Source organism: Macaca fascicularis, chromosome 5, assembly GCF_037993035.2.
Source record: "Macaca fascicularis isolate 582-1 chromosome 5, T2T-MFA8v1.1".
Classification (NCBI taxonomy): domain Eukaryota; kingdom Metazoa; phylum Chordata; class Mammalia; order Primates; family Cercopithecidae; genus Macaca; species Macaca fascicularis.
In genome coordinates, this window is record NC_088379.1 from 53,213,444 (window position 1) to 53,228,573 (window position 15,130).

General features: G+C 34.9%; 1 protein-coding gene across 2 annotated transcripts in view; it reads right to left on the reverse strand.

Moving 5' to 3' along the window:
• Positions 1–15,130, reverse strand: part of CFAP299 (cilia and flagella associated protein 299) — a 442,080-nt gene that overhangs the window by 124,513 nt on the left and 302,437 nt on the right. Inside the window, exon 4 of one of the 2 annotated variants that reach the window (XM_065545060.1) lies at positions 602–685. The exons of the other annotated variant lie outside the window; for it this stretch is intronic. Within the exon in view, the coding sequence (XP_065401132.1) occupies positions 650–685 (36 nt within the window). The 3' untranslated portion in view covers positions 602–649. The remainder of the gene's footprint in view (positions 1–601; positions 686–15,130) is intronic. 2 annotated transcript variants of the gene reach the window in all.

Here is a 15,130-nt window from a genome sequence, read left to right on the forward strand (position 1 = left end):
TGCAGAACCCACTTACCATACCAATTCTGTCTACCCATTCTAGCTTTTATAGACTTGAGTTTAAGACATAAAATACATTTCCTGTCATGATTCCAGAATGTTTATTTTAAAATCAGTATTTCAGTCACATTGTATCTGGCACCAATAGACGATTGCTTATCTTTGTATTTTTCAGTGTTACCTTTACCTCATCTTAAATATTTTCTTTCCGTAATGTGAGAGAGATTGCTTAGCCAGAAATTAGATTACTGGAAATAGTAAATGCATAAGCAATATGTTATAGATAATTAAATGGATAACACCTATTGTAGTCGATCAGTCTCATTGAAAGTTTTGACTGTCTGTCATTTATTCTGTATAGTACACAAACTCCTAGGGAATTATTTATAAATAAAAGTAATAGATTAAGTATTATTAATTAACTGGCATCACCCTAGAATTCACTCTTAATGCCTTTTATTAAAATATTATATTTTGTGGGTCTGACTAAAGGGACTAGGAAATAAAAGTGTGTGGATGTTTGTTACTTCAACAGATAAAATTACCTATTTTAATTTTTAAAAAATAATACGTTAGAATAGCTAGGTCTGATGGTTCCTACCTATAATTCCAGCACTTTGGGCGACCAAGGCAAGAGGATCATTTGAGGCTAGGAGTGCCTGAGCCATATAAAGAGATCTCGTCTCTACAAAAAAAGAAAAAAGGAAAAAAAAGTTAAAAATTAGCCAGGCATGATGGCATGCATGCCTATAGTTCCAGCTACTCAGGAGGTTGAAGTGGAAGGATTCCTTGAGCCCAGGAGATTGCAGTAAGCTATGATCTATGATCATGCCTGTGCATTCCAGCCTAAGCAATTGAGTCAGACCCATTCCCTCATCTCAAAAAGCTTAGAATAATGAATATTGAATTGCACAAATTATTAACTCAGTGCAATATAGAAGGTGGATCTGTGGACATGCTTAGAGTTATGTGTTTATTTTAATTTCTGACTGTATTTTGCCTCCAAATAATCATTCATTTAGAACAGAAAATTTTACAGTAGATTAATGAAACCTAAAACACAGTTACCCTAAAGACTGAAGAAAGGAAGAAAGCCCAAGAACCATAAACACACTATCCAGACATTAGAACAACAGAGTTTACAGAAAATTCCATGAGAAATCTTCATTGACCAATAAATACCACCAAAATATCTGCTCTAACTGAGTAAAAATCCCAGGTGCCTTTATCCTGAGGGCATAAAAAAAAACTGAATGCACTTTAACTATCTTGAACAAAGGCAATTAAAAAGACACATCAAGATTTTTAAAACATGAATTCAATAATGTATTGCTATTATTGAACATATTAATCTTTAAGCTTTAAGAAATTGCCCATCATTCCCCAGTACTGCAATGCCATGGAGCTTTTTATCAGGTTAGCCATAATTTGGGCAGATTGTATAACCCAAATGTCATAACTGCAGAGCGAGCATCTGAAATAAAATCAGCTCAATGCATTAGTTCTTTCCCACCACTGTGTGTGTGGTATACATATATACACACACACACACACACTTATATATACATACATATATACACACATACATATATACATACATATATATATACACATATATATATACACACATGCATGCCCACATATATATAAACACACATTACAGATGTATGAACAAATAGGACACAAACTTGATGGCAGTAAATAATTGTATAGAACACTCATATGAAATGTCCAGCAAGAAAAGACTACTACACTATTGTTTAACAATAATAACATCTTAGACTACAAAAATTTTTTCAATATAAGAATTTAGTATTTCAAGTGATAGACAATGGTTTTGGTGAAAACATTTTTAAAATGCACTGTATGCTTCAAACACATTTTAATGTAAAATGAAGTTTTTCTTGATACTATCCTTTTATTATACAAAGCATTGTATCCTTGTGTTACATTCAAAACAAATATAAATAGAAGTGCTAATATTTTTTTTCCATGCACTTTACTTACTCATCTTTCTGTCCCTCTGAGGTATGTATTTGGGGAATACTGATATGGACAATGAGAAGACATTGTGATTTTTGAACAGGAGAATGGCATTGACAGATGAATGTGCTATAGCGTTCACCTTGGGTAGAGAATAAATTTGCGTAGACGACATTATAGATCAGTAGGGAGGCCATTTGTAATTTTTAAAGTTTTTTACTGCATACATAATCCAGCTGAGTAAAAATCAAGCCCTGCACTACAACAGAGGGATGCAGAAAAGGAAACCGATGGCAAAAGAAACATCACTAAAAATGGAGAGGTGAGGAGGAGATGGCTTTAGGATATCTCCTATGTGCCTTACCGGAACCAGCAGACAGTAGCTCTGCCATTAGTCAAAATGTGGGAGAGAAAGAGGTGGTTTTGGATAAGTATGAAAAACTATGCATTCAATTTTATGTATATCTGATATACAAGTGTGCATACAGCTGAATACAGAGGTTTGGACCTGAGAAAAGAAATGTAGGATGGAAACTATCACTTCACAGTTTTAAGCAGACAACATAAGGCAGGGTACATTGTCTCTAAATTGACAGGAGAAATACAAGAGGAGAGACTCTACTTCTTTTATTAACAACTTTCATAGATTAGCTTACTATACTACCCGACTCCCCACGTGGAAAACATGGAGCATGAACATGCAATTCCAAGGCAATAAGGCATAGGTAAGTCAACTCTGCACTGGAGGCGAGTCAGATTTGGGAACTCAAGTTTATTTGTATGCTGCTGGGGAGAACTTCCCTAGGATATCTCTTCAGAGAAAACTCTGGACACCAAAACAAGGAGGGCCAAGCACCAGAGAGGAATGAGGGAGCACTAGAGGCAGCACAGAGACATGAGAAGTCACTAGTCAACACAGTGTGAGAAAATGACCAGGAAGGGAACCAGGACTTGAGGGTTCATATGATGCATTCAATGTTTTTTGACCATTCTTGTATTCACCGAAAATATTTTTGTGATTGTTAAAGTTAGTTATTAAAATATTTCAATATCCTATTCAAACAAAGCCTATTCACAATGCATATACAAGAGATAAGGAATACTGTAAAACAACCCTGTGTGACCAGCACCGACTTAGACATTCCCAGTCCAGTTGTTGTCCCCTATTTACCCTCCCTGATTACACCCGCTTCCCTCTTTCCCAGAGGTAACTACCACCCTGAAATTTATGTTTTTCATTTCTTACTTTTCTCTATAATTTTGCCAAATATATAAATACATATTTTATAAAATAGTGTTCATAAGCATTTTTAACTTGGTGAAATTTTACCTCATGTAGCGACGCCACTTGATGAAATTTTACCACATGCAGAGACTCTGCTTGATGAAATATTCTGGCAACATTAAAGTTCTACAACCACTAACAATAGTATTTCATCATCTAAAATGTGCAGTGTCACTTCTAATGGGAAACATTTATTGTCACCCCTGTAGTCAGCTTCAAGTTCTCATCAGATAAAAGTTTTCTTGTGACAATTGCAGCCTAACTTTTCATCTTCCTGAGAATTGTTTCTTCTGTATTTTCAAAATCAACCAAATTCGCCATTTTCAGGAGAGTATGTCCTGGTTCCTGATTGTCAAAGTAATATCTTCATTTGGAAAAAAAATAACCCCAAGACATTTTCAACTCACCCTTGCAACTCAAATGATTCCTGTAATTCATAAACATGTGAACTCTTCACATAGGCTCTTTGACTTTGCCCCAAATGATTAGAATGATATACGGTAAACTGACATTTCAAAGTTTACCTGTGTGATTTTGTCTCTTCTGTGCCATTTACTATAGTCTACCACACACATACAAACATATATACACATACATGCACTCACACGCGAGCGTGCACACACACACACATACACACACACACACGTGCATACCTAACAGCTTAGAAAAAAGAAAGTGAGATTCGCCCGGGCACAGTGGCTCATTCTTGTAATTCCAGCACTTTGGGAGGCTCAGGCAGGAGGATTATTTGTGCTCAGGAATTCAAGACCAGCCTGGGCAACAGGGCAAGATCCTGTATCTACAAAATTCAAAAAATTAGCTAGGTGTGGTGGCGCACAACTCTAGTCCCAGCTACTTGAGGGGCTAGACAGGAGGATCATTTAAACCCAGGAGGTAGAGGCTTCAGTGAGCTGAAATCATGCCACTGCACCCCAGGCTGTGTGACACAGAGGTACTCTGTCTCAAAAAAAAAAAAAAGAAGAAGAAGAAGAAAAGAAAAGGAGAGAGAAAGAAAGAGAGGAAGGAAGGAAGGAACGAAGAAAGGAAGGAAGGAAGGAAGGAAGGAAGGAAGGAAGGAAGGAAGGAAGGAAGGAAGGAAGGAAGGAAGAGAGAGAGAGAAAGAAAGAAAGATTCTTAGATTCAGCTCATTGAAGTATAAGTATCTGCATTTCAAAATCCCATAAACAAAATATCAAAGCAAGTAAAGAAGAGAAAAATATTTGCAACCTAAATGGCAAAAGGCACCTGTATAAATTAACAGAAAAATACATTAATATAAAATTTACAAAAATATACAAATCACTAATAATCATAAACAATGTTAAACCTTAAAAAATATTTTTTTAATTTTTTTTGTTTCCATAGGTTATTGGAGAACAGATGGTATTTGGTTACTTGAGTAGGTTCTTTGGTAGTGATTTGTGAAATTTTGGTGTACCTATCACCTGAGCAGAATACACTGCACCCAGTTTGTAGTCTTATATCCCTCATCCACTTCCCATCCTTTCCCCCGAGTCCCAAAGTCCACTGTGTCATTCTTATGCATCTGCATCCTCATAGGTTAGCTCCAAATAATTTAAAAATAACAAAAAAGAAAACAAAGATACTACTCAGGATGGGGAAGTTTAGAGAAAGCAGCATACAAATTGGAAAGCTAATTCATACTATGAATCAAAAGCTTTAAGATGCATAAGGCTTACTTACCTTAACCCTAGCCCTGTACTATACTTTTAAGAGATGGGTAGAGACATTTAGGTCTCAGGTAGTTCGTCCCCATGGTTACATTAGAGACTCTTTAAAAAGTTTAAGTGCCAGTCATCTGTGGTCAAATAAAATCTGACACATCAAATAGGATAACCTTTGTGTAAGTCATTAAGATCGTGTTCTGGAAAAATAATTTTGAATATTAAAAGATGCTAAAGAGATATGCTAAAGAACTGAAGAAAAATGATGTATCAATATAATTTTATGAGACTATGGTTTGTAAAAGGTAGTTTACATAGTCTTTTTGTACATATAAAAGTTACATCCTACAAAGTACTTTCTGTATAGTAGGATAAAAAATATTTTTAATTGATGTTTTTACATTTATTAATTTAAATATGTCATTTTAAAAATTGTGTTTCTCAATGCACAAAAATTATAATTCCCAAAATATGGATGTTTGAATTCTGCAAATTCTTACAAATATTGACTTTCCTAACATATTTTAGATAATTCTACATATAAACAGTATTCATATTTTCTTGGGCTATATGCATTTTACAAAACACTTCTGTATGATTAAACTATTTTGTCACTATTTTGCATATTTACAAAGTTAAGTTAACTTCTCAACTGAAAGCCAGGAGAGCATTGAAAAAAAAAATAAAACGGTACTCCTTCCTATTAATCATGTACAAAAATGAATGTCCACTTTAAGAAGAACATTTTCTTTAATGATTTATGAAGAAAACTCCCTAATACCTAAAGAAGACATTTCACTTAAAGTTACATAAAACTGAAACATGACAACAATTTGGAATCCATCAAAATTATTTAAAATCCAATTTTAGTTTCCTTTTAACAACAAACAATTTGAGCAAACATTTTCTTTTATGTACAAAAAAGTTAATTTTAATTTTGCCTTTCATTTTATTTAGGAATGACACAGTTTTTGATCTAAAAATTTATTAACTTTTTTACTTTAGGTAAGTTCTTTCAAGATACCAATTTAATGATGCAATTTCTGAAAATAAAGAAATGCAACTAATGAAATAAAAGGAAATAAATATTTCTTATTAAATTTTATTAATTTGGAATTTACTTTTAAAAATCAACAAGAACTGCCAGAAAAATGAAATAAAATTGTTTCATTAAGTTCATGACTGATTTTGCATTACACCCTTTCAGTATTGCTATCTCTGTTTCTAGTCTCTTCTCACTTCAAACAAGGCCCTCTAAGTAGCCCCAACATGTGTATACTTCAAATGGAAATGAAGTGTCATCTCATCTATGAAGAAGCTTCACAATAAGCAGAACCAGTCATTATTTTACAGGTTCTCCTGTAACACTTTATACCTATCTTAACAGATATTCCATAAATTATCATTTCTAGACTCAAGGACCATCAGTACCTAAAATAACCAACTTACTTAAAAGTTCCAACACTTTGGCTTTCAGGTAGCTCCCTTCTTCTCCTGACCCCCAGTTTCTTCCCTCTGTAATACTTTCTGCGCTCCTCCTATCGCCCTTTGTTCGTCTAGTTTCCTCCCTCTGAAACGACCTTTCCCTCTAGCTGTATACCAGAAACTGCTTATTTTAAGCTGCAGTTTAAACCACACTTTCTAGGTGAAGTCTCTCTTATCTTCTTAGTGAGAAGTAAACTCATCATCCATCTATCTCCTTTGTGTCAATTTGATGTTGTCCACTGTTGTTTCTTGAAAGCTTGCACAGAGTTTTAACCATTTTTGTACATCCTAAAATGGAGAATTTGAAACATCTTCTGATAAACACTTTTCATATGGAAACTTTTATAGATCCCCAATATATTAAAATATGCTTTAGAATTTTTGGTTGGGCTTGCAGTCATAATTCTAACTTAAATTATTGTTAATCAGTAAAAATAATGAGGCTGTTATGAAAGATATTCGAAATGAGAAAATCTGAGTAACTTTTGCTATCCCATCTATCAGCTGTATATTTTTACTTATTTCTCAATTTTCTTTGGGTAGTATAATATTAAGAAAATCATGTTTCATACAAGGAAATTGCAAATAGTAATTGATTTTAACACCTTGCCTTTATATCAGGATTTTTCAATTACATTGTCCCAGAACCATGAAAGAAGAGTGAAATTAACTCTCAAAGTTGAACTACAGTAGAAATCCTCTTAATCTGACACAGCTGGACTGTCATTAGTGAGTTTGTTAAAGGAACAGTTAAGGAGAGGATCACACAAAGCACACAAAGCATAATTTTTAATGTAAAACACACAAATGTCCAAGTAGTTACCATTTTAAAACCATAAATAAGGTCTTTTCTGGGCAAGTGACTGCTCCTCAGAGTTTCTTATAATCTTTCTTATACAAATTACCTTCAATGCATCATTTATAAATTACAGTATCAACTTCTGGAAAGCATAGCAGGGACCTAAAGGTACTTTTTAAGTGACTTGCTCATGAAAATCATCTGGATGTTTATGATTCTCGCTCCAATAATGTGCAATTATTTTTCCACACCTAATTTAACCACAATTTTAGCCAAAACTTTCCAAAACATTAACTTTTCTTGAAAACTTTTTTTTTTCTTTTTTGAGACAGAGTATCACTCTGTGTCACCTAGGTTAGAGTGCAGTTGCACGATCTCAGCTTACTTCAACCCCCACCTTCTGGGTTCAAGTGATTCTCTTGCCTCAGCCTCCCAGATAGCTGGAACTGCAGGTGTGTGCTGCCACGCCCAGCTAATTTTTAGTAGAGATAGGGTTTCACCATGTTGGGCAGGCTGGTCTCAAACTCCTGATCTCAGGTGATCCACCCACCTTGGGCTCCCAAAGTGCTGGGATTACAGGCGTGAGCCACTGTGCCCAGCCTAGAAATATTTCTTTTTGCTCTCACATTTCATCAGCTTTTATGACATTTGATTCAATTACATGAATAATTAAATATTAAATTTAATAAAAATAACAACTAGCATAAACATGTTTGGAAACAAATGTGAATGACTCTTAATTAGCATACACCACAATTTAAAAAGGCAGAGTGCATAGGCAGCAAGCAGTATCCCACTAAGTGTGAGCATTTATTCAAGTGTAGGCATCAGTCAGTGGGTTTCAGTGAAAATGGGTCATTTCGTTGTCTAGTGAGTCACTAGGCACAGATTCAGAGACTTTCTATTATACTAATTATTTAGCAATATTTGAACTCCACATCTTAAATACAAAATGCAGAGAAAATGAATGCCTATGAAATCTATTTAGGATATCACCTTACTACTTGCCATTAAAACATTACTTGATATTGTTTAAATGACTACAATGACAAGAGCATGCACCAAACAGATGTGTCTGAGACTTGACTGATGTTTGATTGAGCTCCATGAAGTATGCTGAAATCTTCCATTAATTAATTTAATAAATATTTATTGACTCCCAAAACATGTAACCAACAGTGCTAGGTTCTGGGAGTATAATGGTAAAAAGATTCATTCCTTTCTAGAACTGATGTTTTGGAGTGGCAGTCTCCAAACTGTTTGTAAACATATTGCTACTAGTAAAAATACTTGAGGATTATCTATATCTATATCTATCTACATCTATATGTACATCTATATCCATTTATCTATTTAAAATACACACACACACACACACACACACACACACACACACACAAAGAATTGGAAAACCTAGTCCAAACCTAGTTTCAAACATATTTTTCTAACTTATATATTTTAAAACTACACTGCCAGATTGAAGAATATGTTCTAAAACTGATTAATCCATTTGACATTTATATCACTTTATTAGCACAACTAAATATGGTATATCTTTTGGGAGGAGAAGTAAAAAGAGTAGAGAGAAAGAGAAGCAACAGGAGAAGGGAGAAAAGGGAAGGTGGAAAGAACAAACTATCAAGATTTGTTATGTTTTCTCAAGATTTCTTATGTTTTCTCATGTCTAGGATTGAGAGAAGACAATGGATTCTATAAATAAGAATCATTGTGCATTTTTTAGGAATGAATGTGATACATGACCTTGTTTTCTGATAAATTTTTAAAAATGTTTGGATTGCTTTTATTCTAACCTTTTAAAGATACTTAAAAATTAAACTGGCTTATAAAAGATAATTAATACAGAATTTATAAACATGAAACTGAGAAAAAAGCTTCTATTGGAATTAATTGTAGTACTCTTGTTCTGCACAGTAGATCCATTGTAATTAGCTGATTAGAAATTAGGGTAATATGACTCTAGCAATCATCAATTTAAATTGGATACAGAAGGCCAGCACTGGTGGAAACTGTTCAGTGACAGTAAAGCCATAGACAAAGAATTTCCAGGCTGACAAAATATCACATCTGGGCAAAGCATGCCTGCCCCTTTCTTTTTCTTTTATTTAACAAATATTGCACAGGATGAAGGAATGTCAAGGCTAAACTCTCTAGTACAGATGTAGAACACATGCATTTGTACCAGCTCAAAGCAAGATGACAGACACTGGAGACACTGTTGTGGCTTGGCAGTTAAAATTGTTCATTTCCATTAACTTGTGGTTCAAAGATACTATCACATTTAGGGAAGGGAAGGATATTGCCTTTTTGGTGACTGGTGTCTTAAAAGCTAAGTCTTAAAAACTAACAGTGGAAAGAACCACATATTTCAAGATTATGCTAAATGTCAAATTTTTCAAACTGAGAGAAATTCAGTCACACCAAAACACAAGTTCTAAATAAAAATTCATTGCAGATATATCTACCAAGCACTTTTCCCAATTTTACTTGATATTGTTTGTGAGAAGAGGTACGATAAGCACTTGACCTTATAAGTCATAAAGACCTTGGAAAATATGCTATGTAAGAGAAAGAACACCACATGATAGGGGCCAAACATTTCTTCCCAACCTCAAAAATATTCCAAAAGACAGGAAGCTATTTAAACTGCCTGAAGTTCTATCAGTTCTTCCTTTTTTTTTCCTAGTTATTTTGCATTGTAAATTAGATAGTATGCAACATAAGCATCTTAAATTATAAATATAGCTAACTTTTCTTGAGCACTGAATGTGCTAGTTACTGTCCTAAGGTAAATATTTGTGTGTTTATGTGTATGTACGTGTGTGTGTGGATAACTTGACATAGATACAAATGGATACACATATATATATGTGTGTATTTATGTATTAAATCTGTGAATATAGATATTTTGTTGTAGAGTATTAACAGATACATTTTTATTCTCCCAACATCAAGAGGTAGATTAGGTTAATATTTTCCATTTAAAAAAGAAAGAACTAAGGCTAAAAGAAGGTAGGTAGACAGAGCTTGGTGCTGTATACCTCTAAAACCTATGATTCTCAACTGCAACGCTATACTCCATGCAAGTTTTGACTTAAATACAGATATATACACAGAATCTAGATAATTTGTCAAATGACCTGCTGGTATTTCACGTGACTTTTATTCCTCTTCATTATATATAGAGTTTATTATACCATTCCAGTCCCTAAAGTCAGCAAAAATTGTTTCTAATTAATATCAATTCCTTCAGCCTTCACTCTATCCCAAGATCAGACCCTGAAAAAAAGGAAAAAATTAAAAAGAGGATCCCAAATATTTAAAAATAATATTCTTTGATGATTCCCAGTATTTACTTTGTCTGGATAATAGAAAACATGACAAGGAAGTAGGAGGAAGTTGGCAAGTATATATACAAATAAATAACCAGTTTTTTCATCATAAATGTAAAGGTCAAATTATGCACTCATCTTTACACTAATCCTTCTACATATCTCAATGTTTGTGTATTTCTCTTATGCTTATAATATCAATGCTAAAAATCATAAATTTTAAGAAATATTGATAAACTTTTGAATTTTTATGAAAGTTCATCTATTTATTTATTGAACAAATATTTATGAAGTAACATACTTGGTTTTAAATACTAGACATACAATGCTGAAAAAAACAGTTGAAAATTCTGCTAGAGAACTGAAGGCGATAGAGACACAAAAAACCCTCCAAAAAATCAATGAATCCAGGAGTTGGTTTTTTGAAAAGATCAACAAAATTGACAGACTGCTAGCAAGACTAATAAAGAAGAAAAGAGAGAAGAATCAAATAGACGCAATAAAAAATGATAAAGGGGATATCACCACTGACCCCACAGAAATACAAACTACCATCAGAGAATACTATAAACACCTCTACGCAAATAAACTAGAAAATCTAGAATAAATGGATAATTTCCTGGACACTTACACTCTTCCAAGACTAAACCAGGAAGAAGTTGAACCCCTGAATAGACCAATAGCAGGCTCTGAAATTGAGGCAATAATTAATAGCCTACCAACCAAAAAAAGTCCAGGACCAGATGGATTCACAGGTGAATTCTACCAGAGGTACAAGGAGGAGTTGGTACCATTCCTTCTGAAACTATTCCAATCAACAGAAAAAGAGGGAATCCTCCCTAACTCATTTTATGAGGCCAACATCATCCTGATACCAAAGCCTGGCAGAGACACAACAAAAAAAGAGAATTTTAGACCAATATCCCTGATGAACATCAATGCAAAAATCCTCAATAAAATACTGGCAAACCGGATTCAGCAGCACATCAAAAAGCTTATCCACCATGATCAAGTGGGCTTCATCCCTGGGATGCAAGGCTGGTTCAACATTCGTAAATCAATAAACATAATCCAGCATATAAACAGAACCAAAGACAAGAACCACATGATTATCTCAATAGATGCAGAAAAGGCTTTTGACAAAATTCAACAGCCCTTCATGCTAAAAACGCTCAATAAATTCGGTATTGATGGAACGTACCTCAAAATAATAAGGGCTATTTATGACAAACCCACAGCCAATATCATACTGAATGGGCAAAAACTGGAAAAATTCCCTTTGAAAACTGGCACAAGACAGGGATGCCCTCTCTCACCACTCCTATTCAACATAGTGTTGGAAGTTCTGGCTAGGGCAATCAGGCAAGAGAAAGAAATCAAGGGTATTCAGTTAGGAAAAGAAGAAGTCAAATTGTCCCTCTTTACAGATGACATGATTGTATATTTAGAAAACCCCATTGTCTCAGCCCAAAATCTCCTTAAGCTGATAAGCAACTTCAGCAAAGTCTCAGGATACAAAATTAATGTGCAAAAATCACAAGCATTCGTATACACCAGTAACAGACAAACAGAGAGCCAAATCATGAATGAACTTCCATTCACAATTGCTTCAAAGAGAATAAAATACCTAGGAATCCAACTTACAAGGGATGTAAAGGACCTCTTCAAGGAGAACTACAAACCACTGCTCAGTGAAATCAAAGAGTACACAAACAAATGGAAGAACATACCATGCTCATGGAGAGGAAGAATCAATATCGTGAAAATGGCCATACTGCCCAAGGTTATTTATAGATTCAATGCCATCCCCATCAAGCTACCAATGAGTTTCTTCACAGAATTGGAAAAAACTGCTTTAAAGTTCATATGGAACCAAAAAAGAGCCCATATCTCCAAGACAAACCTAAGTCAAAAGAACAAAGCTGGAGGCATCACGCTACCTGACTTCAAACTATACTACAAGGCTACAGTAACCAAAACAGCGTGGTACTGGTACCAAAACAGAGATATAGATCAATGGAACAGAACAGAGTCCTCAGAAATAATACCACACATCTACAGCCATCTGATCTTTGACAAACCTGAGAGAAACAAGAAATGGGGAAAGGATTCCCTATTTAATAAATGGTGCTGGGAAAATTGGCTAGCCATAAGTAGAAAGCTGAAACTGGATCCTTTCCTTACTCCTTATATGAAAATTAATTCAAGATGGATTAGCGACTTAAATGTTAGAGCTAATACTATAAAAACCCTAGAGGAAAACCTAGGTAGTACCATTCAGGACATAGGCATGGGCAAAGACTTCATGTCTAAAACACCAAAAGCAATGGCAGCAAAAGCCAAAATTGACAAATGGGATCTCATTAAACTAAAGAGCTTCTGCACAGCAAAAGAAACTACCATGAGAGTGAACAGGCAACCTACAGAATGGGAGAAAATTTTTGCAATCTACTCATCTCACAAAGGGCTAATATCCAGAACCTACAAAGAACTCAAACAAATTTACAAGAAAAAAACAAACAACCCCATCAAAAAGTGGGCAAAGGATATGAACAGACATTTCTCAAAAGAAGACTTTCATACCACCAACAAACACATGAAAAAACGCTCATCATCACTGGCCATCAGAGAAATGCAAATCAAAACCACAATGAGATACCATCTCACACCAGTTAGAATGGCAATCATTAAAAAGTCAGGAAACAACAGGTGCTAGAGAGGATGTGGAGAAATAGGAACCCTTTTACACTGTTGGTAGGATTGTAAACTAGTTCAACCATTATGGAAAACAGTATGGCGATTCCTCAAGGATCTAGAACTAGATGTACCATATGACCCAGCCATCCCATTACTGGGTATATACCGAAAGGATTATAAATCATGCTGCTATAAAGACACATGCACACGTATGTTTATTGCAGCACTATTCACAATAGCAAAGACTTGGAATCAACCCAAATGTCCATCAGTGACAGACTGGATTAAGAAAATGTGGCACATATACACCATGGAATACTATGCAGCCATAAAAAAGGATGAGTTTGTGTCCTTTGTAGGGACATGGATGCAGCTGGAAACCATCATTCTTAGCAAAATATCACAAGAACAGAAAACCAAACACCGCATGTTCTCACTCATAGGTGGGAACTGAACAATGAGATCACTTGGACTTGGGAAGGGGAACATCACACACCGAGGCCTATCATGGGGAGGGGGGAGGGGGGAGGGATTGCATTGGGCGTTATACCTGATGTAAATGACGAGTTGATGGGTACTGACGAGTTGATGGGTGCAGCACAGCAACATGGCACAAGTATACATATGTAACAAACCTGCACATTATGCACATGTACCCTAGAACTTAAAGTATAATCATAATTAAAAAAAGGAAAAAAAAAAAGAAAATTCTGTTAGAATGCAGAGGATGTTAATCAAATCATACAAACAAATGTCAACTTTTATTATGACAGTAACTAAGAAGGAGAGGTATATGGTGCAATGAGAACTGAAACAATGAAAATTTGCTTAGCCTAAAAAATCCAGGTAAGCTCCTCTGAGAAAGTAATGCTTGAACTGATATCTGAAGGTTGAATAGGAAGTAACCAGGTAAAAAATATGGGAATGAAACATCTCCCTCACCCCGCAATAGAAACTGTATGTGGTAAAGCTCAGGGATAACAGAGAGCTTTGCCAAAACATGAACTAATGAAGGTCAATGTAGCTAGAACACTGTAGCAAGAGAGTAAGGACTATAGAGATATAGCCTAGAGCCTTGTATTGGACATATTATCCTAAGAGCATTGAGAAATCATTCATGAATTCAAAGCAGTATCAAAACATTTAACTACACTCCAAAGAATGTGAGGGGAATGGATGGGTATAGAATAAATGATTGGTAGACTAGTTAGGAGGATATGGGAGTGACACAGAAATGGAAGTAAAATCAACAGGACCTGATGGTAAACTGAGAATGAGGTATGAGAAAGAGGGAGTTACTAAGAGTAGATTACCTTAGTAATCTACTAAGTAAATGATAGTACTATTCATTAAGAGGGTAAACATTGGAAAATACTGGTGGGAAAGACCAGGAGTTTAGCCTGAGAAACTTTGGGTTTGAAATGTTTGATCTAGTCAAGAGGACCTGTAAAGCAAGGTACTCTGAAACTCAGGGAGGAAGTCTGGACTGAAAAATATGGGTTGGGTAAGATTTCTGATGGGGGCTAGTGCATCATAGAAGCTAGGTTAATAAAATCTTACAAGAAGACGGGTATGATTAATACTACTGGAAGATAAGTAAGTGTAGAGGTGAAAAATAACTTGCATCTAATATTCTTTTCTTCTGCTCATATTTTTGCTATGAATTGGGCATTTTAAAAACTTAATTCATTTCACATTGAAGCCTAAGGATTATTGCCTTGTAAGGACAGGCAGTAGACTTGGAGTCACACGTGGGACCATTCCAGAGGCAGCAGCTTCCCTGGAATAAAATTCTTCTAAAGAGTTCATAAAAATCTACTCAAGGAACAGGAGTTGGAATTCTCTA